Source organism: Apaloderma vittatum, unplaced genomic scaffold (assembly GCF_000703405.1).
Source record: "Apaloderma vittatum isolate BGI_N311 unplaced genomic scaffold, ASM70340v1 scaffold10897, whole genome shotgun sequence".
In the NCBI taxonomy this organism is placed as follows: Eukaryota; Metazoa; Chordata; class Aves; order Trogoniformes; family Trogonidae; genus Apaloderma; species Apaloderma vittatum.
The window spans coordinates 3,921-15,052 of NW_009725695.1; the positions used below are offsets into that span (position 1 = coordinate 3,921).

At 35.9% G+C, this 11,132-nt stretch overlaps 1 protein-coding gene across 1 annotated transcript; it reads left to right on the forward strand.

The window, feature by feature from the left end:
- Positions 1–598: 598 nt before the first annotated feature.
- Positions 599–8,296, forward strand: LOC104276611 (regulating synaptic membrane exocytosis protein 1-like; the record flags this gene model as incomplete). The annotated part of the gene is made up of 4 exons (XM_009872993.1): positions 599–666; positions 1,400–1,510; positions 3,734–3,833; positions 8,173–8,296. Coding segments are annotated over 4 exons (403 nt in total), but the record flags the coding sequence as incomplete, so codon positions are not given.
- Between the last annotated feature and the right edge of the window lie 2,836 nt (positions 8,297–11,132).

Sequence of the window (11,132 nt, forward strand, 5' to 3'; positions counted from 1 at the left end):
CCCAGGCAGAATGAAAGATTGCAGCCTCGTATCTGCTGTTGGTACTTTTTGCTCTATTTGTGTGGCTGTTTTCCCAGTGCTCTATTAAGCCCTGCCAGCTCCTGTGCTTCTCCGTCTGCACGGTCCCCATTGTCACAGTATTGATCAACTACTTCGCCGATTCTTGAGTGTGTGGTTGACTGTTCTGTCCTTGACTGTAGCTAAGTGCCTATTTTGTTGGCATTTTCTCCTGTGTCATCATTAGCTGTAGTCCTCTGTGTGTGCTTCAGAGATGGGAGGAGGAGGAGGGCTTTGAATGCGATGCATTGGGATCCACTCTCAGAAAGTGACTGGGCAAAGTAAATAACAACTGGAGTGCACAATCGCTTCTGAGGTGCAGTTTATGTGGTCTAAATAGATGCATTCTTATGTGGTGTTGCTTTAAAATTGTAAGACTACACCATTTTCAAATTGCTGTGGTACTTTGAATCGCAATACAGGTTTTGTATTTGCTTCTTCAAGCTATTGCACATTCAAATTCATGCATGCAGAAGTCATCGTCCATACATCTTTCTCTGCTTGAGAGATTACACATTTCTTTCTATTCCTATTCTTCCAGGTGACTTGGATTATTACTGGCTGGATCCTGCCACGTGGCACAGCAGGGAGACATCCCCTATTAGTTCGGTAAGAAACACTAAAAAAGGTTCATAAATGTGAAAATGTTTGCCGATTGTTTCAGTTCGGCATAGGTATTTTGTTGTAGAGAATTATTCTATACAAATGTTATAAAAATTTGGTTTAGTGGGTCATGGAAGTTGAAATCTGAAAGGAATTTTCATCGAAATGTACACTAGTAAAATTGCCTGAATTTTAACTTTGATTCTTTTGTAGGCATGATACTACATTTTGTTACACACCGTAAGAGCAGCTGTGAGTGTGATGCTGCTCTGGGAGAGATTAGTGACTTTTTCTGTTAACCAGAGTGGGAAAGGATCATTTGGATTTTTATTATATAGTGGACCCATATGGTAGAGCTGTTTAACAAGTGTATTATTCTAAAGAACAGAATTTGCTAATACACTTTTCAGGGTCATGGAATTTAAAAGTAAGTCTTTCATTTTATTACCTAAAACATTAGATGTTTTAAATGTTTAATCGTGTTGAACTTTGATTTGTATTACAATTCTACCTGCAGGCTTAGTGCTGAGTTTTTCTGCAGTGTACATACATATTTAATGAAGCTAGAGTCCAACAGATATAATAATAGAAAGCTCAGGTGCTATATGTAACACATCTGAAGGATGTTTGTGTCTACTGTGATATATGTTTCAGAGATTGTATTGGTTTATAAATATGCGTCTAAATAGAGGAAGGTGGTTGCACTTCTTTAATTCCACTGTTTTTTTTTTTAAAACAGCATCCCGTAACGTGGCAGCCTTCTAAAGAGGGAGATCGCTTAATTGGGCGTGTTATTCTTAACAAGAGAACAACCATGCCAAAAGAATCAGGTGCATTACTGGGGCTAAAAGTAAGTACTACCTGTTTAGGTGGTAAATGAAAAAAACTTCCACTGACCTTAGACCTAGAGTTCTAATACATTAAATCAGAGGACTCTCCAATTATAGTCATTTGACAAAACCAGATTCCTCATTTTCAGTAAGTATTCAAAGTTATACAGATAAATTGCAAATGTAAATATATTTAATCCTTCTCTGCAGTCTTCCACTCATCTGTGGCAAAGGAGCCGAACCGTTCTGAGTAAAAAGTATATGTTTATTCAGCTTCCCGTCTGCAAGATATACACCACACATTGCAATAACTCTATTGTTTGCATTTCATTAAACTAATTCATCTTGTAATCCACGTACATAAATGTCACCTAGATACAAATGTTTACAAGGTCTGTTTAAAAACCGCACAGACATTTGGAAACAGAAATTTTGTAGAATAAACCCAAACATTTACACAAAAATTTGCAAAAACCCCTCTTAAAGAGATTATATTAAATGTAATTCCAGTTAATCTTCTGCCCCAAAACAGAGACATTGTCAACACTGGCCTGTTTATTTAAATCCCTTAATTAGTAATTTGTAGCAGACTTTTAGATTCATGTCCCTGAGTTGCCAGAACACTTAAAAGAGAGAGAGTGCTACTTCTGAAACTGATAGGAAGTACAGTATGCCACTTCAAAAATTTCTCTCTCCATATGTATTTTTAATTATATGGAGCTCTAAAGATGACTGAGAGGATTTAATTTGTGCCTTTTGCTGTCCCCACTGAGAAGAGAAACAGTGCAAAATAGGAAACATTCCCATCCACTTAGGCCTGAGTCTTCTTCAAAGGGCACTGATACTAAAATGATCCTTGCATAGAGTTGTCCCTCACACATGGCAGAGATGTGGGTTGCTGGTTTTGGTCATCGTGGTGGGAATTAAATTGGAATAGAGCCTTGTGAACTTTGTGATGGCATGTCCTGGGTAAGAGCATTTATCCAGCTTGAAGTGGAATAGTGTGGTGTGGGAACACGGAAGATGAGAACAGCTTGACTCTCCTAAATGTCTAGCAGTCTGTAGCACAAGGATGATTTTTGCTGGCAGAAGCAAAATTTTTTAGCATGTAAGAATAAAGGTTGGTACTAGTAGGAAATGTAGATTGGAGAGCTTGTCTTTGATTTTTCAAGTTTCAATTTTGTATGATACGAACTAAGGCCTCCACTGATAAATTTAACACATTATCTTGTGACAACCTTGTTGACAGGCGGGCTTGTGGATCTTCTTGGATATAGCTGTATTAAAGCTCCTGATAATTATTGAGATTGCAACATGGGGAAATAATACCAGTATTCCACTTTGTTTTATTACATTATTAGATTACATGTGTTACATAGTTCTATTTTATTGTATTACAAACTCCTCCAAGGATATTCCTGACCAAAAAAAAAGAAAAAGAAAGAAACAAACACCCCCTGTCCCGAAAAAAACAAAACCCAAACAAAATCGAAACAACTGACTGAGGAGAGCAAGGTAGATAAAGAGAATAGCAAGTTTGCAAGACTATATTTTCTTGTTTAACATTTTATTAAAAATCTAATGTCTGGAGGGCACCTTTTTTCCCCTCAACCTCTGCATCATGCGGTTGTCTTCAAAAATAACTCTCTTCAGTTCTGTTTAACAAAAAACAGAAGAAGTTACTGGTTTGTCTTGTCATGTCCTTGGATCAGAGGGCCGGGGTTTTAGCAGTAGCAACACTCTTGTGAACTATTTGCTCATGTTTCATAGCAGTGTATTTGTTCAGTTTTTTTGTTGTTGTACCAATTGCGTTTTTTGTTGTTGCACCAATTGCATTTTGCAATTTTCATACATTTGAGTTGACATGCACTTGCAATTTAAAGTTAAGCACATGACAGACATCTATTCACAAAAAATACATTTTCTTGGTTATTTATTAAGAAATGTTCTTTCTGTAACAAATTTAGGTACTTAGCAAACTGCATACAATTGATGAGTTAAATGCATGAAACAAAGATCAATCTTATTTCTGTGGCAGCTTTACTTTTTTTGATGTAGGTCTGGCCTTGTATATTTAACTTTGTCTTTAAGCTTCTGTAAAGCCCAAATTGACAATATATTGGCTTATGCGTATTTAAGGTTTAATTTTAAAAATAATGTGAAAAACTGATCTGTCTATATATTTATGCTTGATATGATGTCTGTCTTGTGGCTTGGAAACTCAGAAATTTATGATTAACCAGGTTGTTGGAGGAAAAATGACAGAATTAGGACGACTCGGTGCCTTCATTACCAAAGTGAAGAAAGGTAGCTTGGCTGATGTGGTGGGGCATCTCAGAGCAGGTAAATTAATCAGTTGAATACAAAATATATTGTCTTTTAATTATGGGGTTTTGTATTGCAGCTGTCAATTTATATTAACATTGGTTGTGTGATATGCTAATATTTTTTAAATACAGGAGAATACTGTAATGTTTTTATGGAATGCTATGGTTGCCTACATTTCTAATTTATTATTGACTCCAATTGCTTGATTATATGAGCAAAACACAGGACATGCCTAATAAGTGCTGGTGTCAGCACTGAGTGTCACTACTAAATTTTTGCTTGCTAGCTCATGAGCTGCTTGTTACACTTTACAGAAGCAATGCAAACATTTTTTAAATATTTTTTTTTTATTGTGGCCAACAAAGCTCACTACAGTTACTTTACCTGCACTAGAGCATCACATGAAGAATGATGGGCTGTGTACACAGTGGACTTTATTAGTGCTTCTTTCAATGTGAGTTGTTAGAAATAAAAATGGAAAGCAACCCAAGAAAATAGTCTTGAAATATTTCATTTATATAGGATGTATATTGCACTTAAAAATACGTGGCTGTGCTGTCAGCACTTTCCAAGCTTCTAAATGAAGCAAGAACTATGCAGAGAAGTTGATAAGTTATATCTTGGCAGTTTATATTTTTACAATGCCTCTAAGCAACTACTTTCCAAATGTTGTCTTAGCAAACCAAAGTCTATCCAATGCCTTCTCAGGAATCTAGAAGCTCTTATGACAACATGTATGAATTTAGTATAATTGCATGAAGCTAATAGTAAAGAAGGAGAAAACATATTGAGTCTCAAAACATATCCAACTTGGGTTTGGCATTTTGTTTTGTGGGGATTTTTGTTTTGGTTTTTTACTGAGTCCATATACATGGAGTTGATATCACCACTTATAGTCATTTATAGATTTTAACTGTAGATTATAACTACAGAAAAGAAGTTTCTCTCCTTTTGAACTATTTGGACTGAAATCCTATATTTCTAATGTCTGTAATGCTTTTTAAGTCAAAGCTACTTTAAATTTCTAAAAATATTTTTAGAGCTAAAATAATTTCACAGGAAACATCTGTTGTCTTGTGCATGTTTTCAATGAATTAAAGTCTGTTCATCCTATTTTATAGGATAGATGAATCCTTGCTGGTAGGAAAACACCTTTTTGAAAAACCTCCAAAATTTGGGTAGTTGATAGATATTGGAGTAGCTGTACAAACCTCATAAATTTTAACAAAGGCAAATAGGAAATCTTGCATCAGGGAAAGAATAACCCAGTGCAGCAGTAAGCACTAGGAGCCAATTAACTGGAAAACAACTTGACAGAAAAGCATGTGGAAGTGCTAGAGGACACTAAATTGAACACAAGTCAGCAAAACACCCTTACAGCAGATACCAATCATGTACAGGCCTGTATTAACAGGATCATCACCAGGAGGTTGAGAAAGGTGGTTGTGGCTCTCTATTCGATGCTTATGAGGCTGAATCAGAGTCCTTTTTCCACTTTGGGTTCCTCTAGTAGAAGAGAGAGATTGACAAACTGGACCAGATTTGGCAGAGGAACAGAAAGTTGATTAAGGGTCTGGAGCATATTGTATACAAGAAGGTGAAAGAACTGGGTTTGTTCAAGCTGTTACATAAAATACTATGGGAGGGTCTAATTCTTGTTTCTACCTCGCTAATGGGAGGCTGTAGAGAACCCAGAGCTGTACTGATCTCATGGGTGCACACTGAACACACAAGAAGCAACATGCACAAGCTGGAATAAGGGAAATCCTGTCTGTGAAAAGGTTTTATCTTCTATCTAGAGAGGATAGTTAAGGAACAAGTCGTCCAGAGGAGATTTTGTAGATCCTTCCTTGGAGATAGCCCAATCTCATCTGGTCAAACCCCAGTCCCTGAAGAATGTGGTCTATCCTTTGATGTTGGCTCTACTTTGAGCAGGGCCTGGAACTAGCTGACCCCCAGAGGTTTCTACCTATCCCAATTCCAAAACTTCTATTAGAAATCAGTATAAAAAAAATCTGAGATTTGCAGCACAAGCCTGAAAACTTGCTCTCTCTGCTGAAATACGCATCAGAAAGTGGGGGTAGAATGCGAGATGCATTAAAATGCCTTTCTAGAGGCATCCTAGACATCCTGGGGTATATGCCTCACCAGCAGAAGTGGCTCCATAGGGGTGCAGATATCCTGTAGGTTTTACCAGCCAGCCTTGTGTAAATATCTTGGTTACCACGACCAGCTGCAGGGTAAGGTCTCTAACAGCTCCTTCACTGATCGACTTGCAACTCTGGGCTACTGCAATGGGACTTAAGATCATGGAGTCCTCACCTGAATACGTAGGAGTGTATTGCAGGATCGCAGAATAGTTGAGGTGGATAGGAACCTCTCGAGATCACTAGTCCAACCCCACTGCTTAAGAAGGGTCATCTAGAGCTCTAGGGTTTGAGTATCCGGATGGCGTTTTCCTGTTTCCATACTTGTTACTGAGAGCAGAAATCCGAATGTAAGCTTTATAGACAGCATCTCAGATGAAAGAGACAATGTAACAGGGCCTGACTGGTCAAAAAGATGAAGAACTGGAGAAGCTGAGCAAAAGATGGATGGTGGTGATCTCATTAGAACTAGCGCAAGCGTCACTTCACACAAATCTCCATTTGGATCTTGTTTAAGTATGAGTAATTGAAGCCACCTCTGTTAACTTAGCATTCTGACTGTGATGATCTTATGTTCAACATCTTGGCAATTCCTTTTTTTTCATTTTTAACTCGACTGATCTTCTGATAACTCTCAAAAATGAAAAAGCTGTTTAAGTCCTTTAAAATAGCAATACAGACACTTTGCATGTTCCTCTTCAGGATTCTCAACCATGTTGCACCTGCTTTATCTTCTTCAAAATGTGATAGATTGCTGTGTAAACTAGCTTTAAATTGTGATTTATTTTTTTTTAGTGTTACAAATTTAGCATATGTCCCTGTTGGCTTTTGCTATTATACTATAACCATTGCAAAGCTGTCCACAGCTTGTTCCTTTTAATGCCTGGAATGCTTTTGTAAATTAAGCCAATCATCTCTAAAGAAATCAGATTTTATTTTAGGGAAAAACAACATGTTAGTTTAGCAGAACTGTTAGCTTTAAAATACAGTCAGAATTACAGAAGAATCTGAGTATGTTTTCACTGAGTTGCATAAATTTTAAATGAAGTTCCTAGGCAACATCTAATTCCTGTTCCTCTCTGACATAAGATTATGTAATAGATACATGAAATATTTAAAACTGGTTCAGCTAAAAAATGTGGTAGAAAATTAAACTTAAGTCAACAAGCACTTATTAAGTCTGTCGTTAGCAAGCTCTCATTTTTTAAAGAATGCCAAAATACTCTGAAAGCCAGTGGAATACTCTGTGGAGTCCTTTCTGAAAATACCAAAATACAGGCTGTTTGGGAAAAAGGACTGAACATAAAGAGAGATTGAAGCCACTTGTTTTGGTAGACAGGGCTTGAGTTAGGATAGTTTTCCTTGGATTATTAGGTGCAAGTCTGATAATTTGGCTTGGATCTTCTTGGAAGGGAGCAAAGCCAGTGACTGAAGGATTGTTCCTGACATAAATAATTGTAATAAAGTTATCTGTATCATCAGATAGTGGTTGTGCAGTTGACTGCTGCATGTGATGGGATGTAAGAGTGTAAATTTACCCTACGGTTCCTGCAATTTAATAGTACACACTGATCTTTCTTTAGAAACTATAGTCCAAGGTTTTCACATTTTTAAAATAAGGCCTAAATGCAATGTAATGTACATACTATTTAAGTTCCAGAAACGGCAAGCTGAAAAAAGCAGCTTATCTAAATAACTTGGACATCATGTTTTTCTTTCTGTACCCCCTAAACTCCTCAGGAGATAGTGACTTACTCTTTGTTTTTATTTTTAGTTCTTTTGACAGACAGTAAAGACTGTCCTTGTTGTAGAGTAATCAAAATGCACAGTATAGAAATTGTAATAAAATGCCATAATTTTTAAAGACTTAACAGTAGGTATTTGTACTTCTCATTATTGAAGATTAACCTGTTTTTAAAGTTTATTACCACTACATAATAAAGCATCTTTTAAAGTGCTCTTTCATTTCATAGCACAATAACAGATTTTGTATTATTTTGGAAATACTTAATGTGTTTGCACAGGTGTGTTTTGTGTGTACAAGTTGTAGTTGTGTTCTGAGAAAGGAGCCTTCATAGTGTCTCAAAACCCCTATTTTGCATTTCAGTACAGCTTTTTAATTGTTTTCAAGCAATGTTGCTTAGAAATGCTCTGCACTTCTTTGTAAAAGAATATAGAAATGAGATAAACTTCTCTTTAAATTCAAGGGGATGAAGTTCTAGAATGGAATGGTAAACCCTTGCCTGGAGCTACAAATGAAGAAGTTTACAACATTATTTTAGAATCAAAATCAGAACCTCAAGTTGAAATTATTGTTTCAAGGCCTATTGGGTAAGGTTAAAGACTTGCTTCCTAAACATACTTATTACTTATGCTAATGGGACTTTTAAAAGGACTGTTTATGAGTTCACTATTTTTTACCTCATAATAAGGGAATGGGATTCACTTTCTGTTATTGACATTCTGTATATTCCATTTTCTTCACTACCACTCACAGTCTTGGCACTTTGCAGTGATACATATAGTATAAACGTTGTTTTCCGTATAGTCCAAGTACTAAGAATTTTTTTGCCAAGTGATAAAGGAAAATTGGTGAATCAAGTGGACCTGCACTTAAGAAAATCCTATTTTTTAGGTTATTTAGCTTCACTAAGTTGGAATAATATCTATGAGTATTCATTAGTAGAAGGAAGCATCAGCAAACATTGAGCACTGGAGGATGCTAGTAGGATTTTAAAGCTTCTTTAAAGAGCTTAAAAAGAAAATCCCAAACTCTTAATTGAAAAGACTATATTTAGCCTTAAATCATACTGTCATCAAAATCAAGAGTGGAAGCAAAGTTTCATCAAAAATTAGCATTAGTGTGTTTGATGTTTTTAACTTTAATGTGTTTAGTGTGTTTAAAGTTTTTAACTTTAATGTTTACTCATTAGAAATCCAGGTTTGACATTTTGTGATAATTCTTATAGCCTTCATATCCCAAATGAGCCTTGGAAAGATGATAAAATCTGTTTGAATTTATAGCATTAATGGGGTTGGCCCTACATTTGTCACAATTGCTTTAGTGATAATCTACTTTCCTTCCCTGAATATGACTCTTTTGGGACTGTTTTGAGCTAAGTCTTACGGGATTGACTATGAATCATATATTATAAATACACATTTATATTGTGGAACAGAGTCACATCATTAATAATAAAAAGTGAGTCTTGACTTTTATTAAGAAATAAAAGGATTTGAATCTGTCTAGTTTGTCACCTATGCAGATTTCATGAGCACTCACTCTAAGTCTCTAAATACCATTATGCTGTAGGTAGATGGTAAACTATTTCCTCCTTAGGAATGTATGATTATTTCATTTTGAATTTGCTGGTTTTCATCTTAATTATAATTTTATCTGTCTTAAATATGATAAATCCTCAATTTCAGAAAACAAAAAACCTATTAATTTTCCGACTAAAACATTCTTCTTTTATTTCCTGTCAGCCTTTGGTTTTTGATTTTGTCTATACTGTGAAAGTGTACCTGTATTTTGCAGATGAGTTCTGCGTTTTTAATAGCAATAAGTATTAAAAGTACTTAAATGAAATTAGCAAGTGTCGCTAATTCCAGTTACGAGTTTGACCTTCTAATGGAAAATGGAAGCTTGATGCAATAATAGTGGTTGTTAAAGGGTAAAATTACCGTCCAGATGGAGACTGTGGGGGAGTATGAAACCTTACTTTACATTCTTGAGTTGGATAAATTAGGAGACATTCCTGACTAAAATATCATTGTACAGCGAAGGAAATCCTGATATTAGTTAACAAAAAAAGAACATACTCCACAGTATTTTTTTTTTAATATTTATAATATATGTAACTTGTGTTTCATAGTGGGAATTTGTTTCCTTGCATTAACAGATTATTCTTTTTTCCCCCTGGCTTCTTCTTGTCTTGCTAGCTGAACTGTGTGATTTTCAGGCTAATGATAGAGAATTTTATTTAATCCAACATATCTAGTATATCAAAGTCTACATTAGGTCCTGACTCAGCAGAATTGAAGCTGCTCGATACAGCATTAAGTGGTAATCCATTACATCTAAAACTCCTGTGAGAAATAGGTTCCCGAAAGACCTGAAAAAATGATATTTCGTCTGCATAATTTAAGTGTTTTCATCTCTCAGTATTAATAATGCAAATAATGCACCAGCGATTTTAATGGTCCCAATTTAAAAAGTCCTAGCATACTAGATCTAAAAAGCCCAAATATGGCACAGTTTGGATAAAGTGAATAATTGGGGGAATGTAAGCCCACAAATTAGACTGCCAGTTATAAAATTCATGTCTAAACAATTTGCTCAGTCTTGTAAATTTGGATTTCTGTGTCTACCGGCAAATGTAATTTTGGGTAATGGATAATTGTAGGATGTTTATTAGAGAAAAATGTGAAACGTAACACTATTAGCAAATGAAGGCATAACAACAATAAACAGTATAACCACAATAGTACCGCCAAAACTCCATAGAAACTAATTGATACTAATGCTCATGACTGCAACACAAGGTAGATGAGAAACCTATAAAAAAGTAGAATTAATGGGTTGGCTATCTAAATATGAGGGGAAGAATTACCTATGAGTATGCATACAACGTGAGAGATGGTTGACATAGGACAGTGTAGAAAATCCTCTGGCAGCACGCTTTTTGGAGAAGAAACTTGGCATGGTAACTAACTCACCATCTCTTGCGTGCTTGGATGAGCTCTATGGAATAGTGCAGGTAAAAGGATTTTTTTGTGTGTGTGTGTCTCTTTTCTTTGTCAGATGCTAGCTGTCTTTGCCTTGGATTTTCACAGATAAAATTGCCAAGATTGATGTCTCTCTGGTGTGATTCAGCTCCTCTATGCAGGGACTGCTACTGCACTCTAGGTCCTCACAAGGAGGTTGAATCTCCATCATAAATCAGGCAGAACTGAATTCCAGAGAGTTGCTCAAGTAATGCAATTAGTGCAAACTGCAGGTTGATCTACAGGTTCTGATGGAATGAAACAGTTTTGGAAATAGGAGGATTAGCATTGGGGAGAGGTTCTCAGAAACTCTGAAAACTCCGTAGGGTATAGAGGACAATGCCTCGATCCCTAGAGCAACCTAAAAAAGTGTGGGTTACAATAGGAAAAATTTATATAA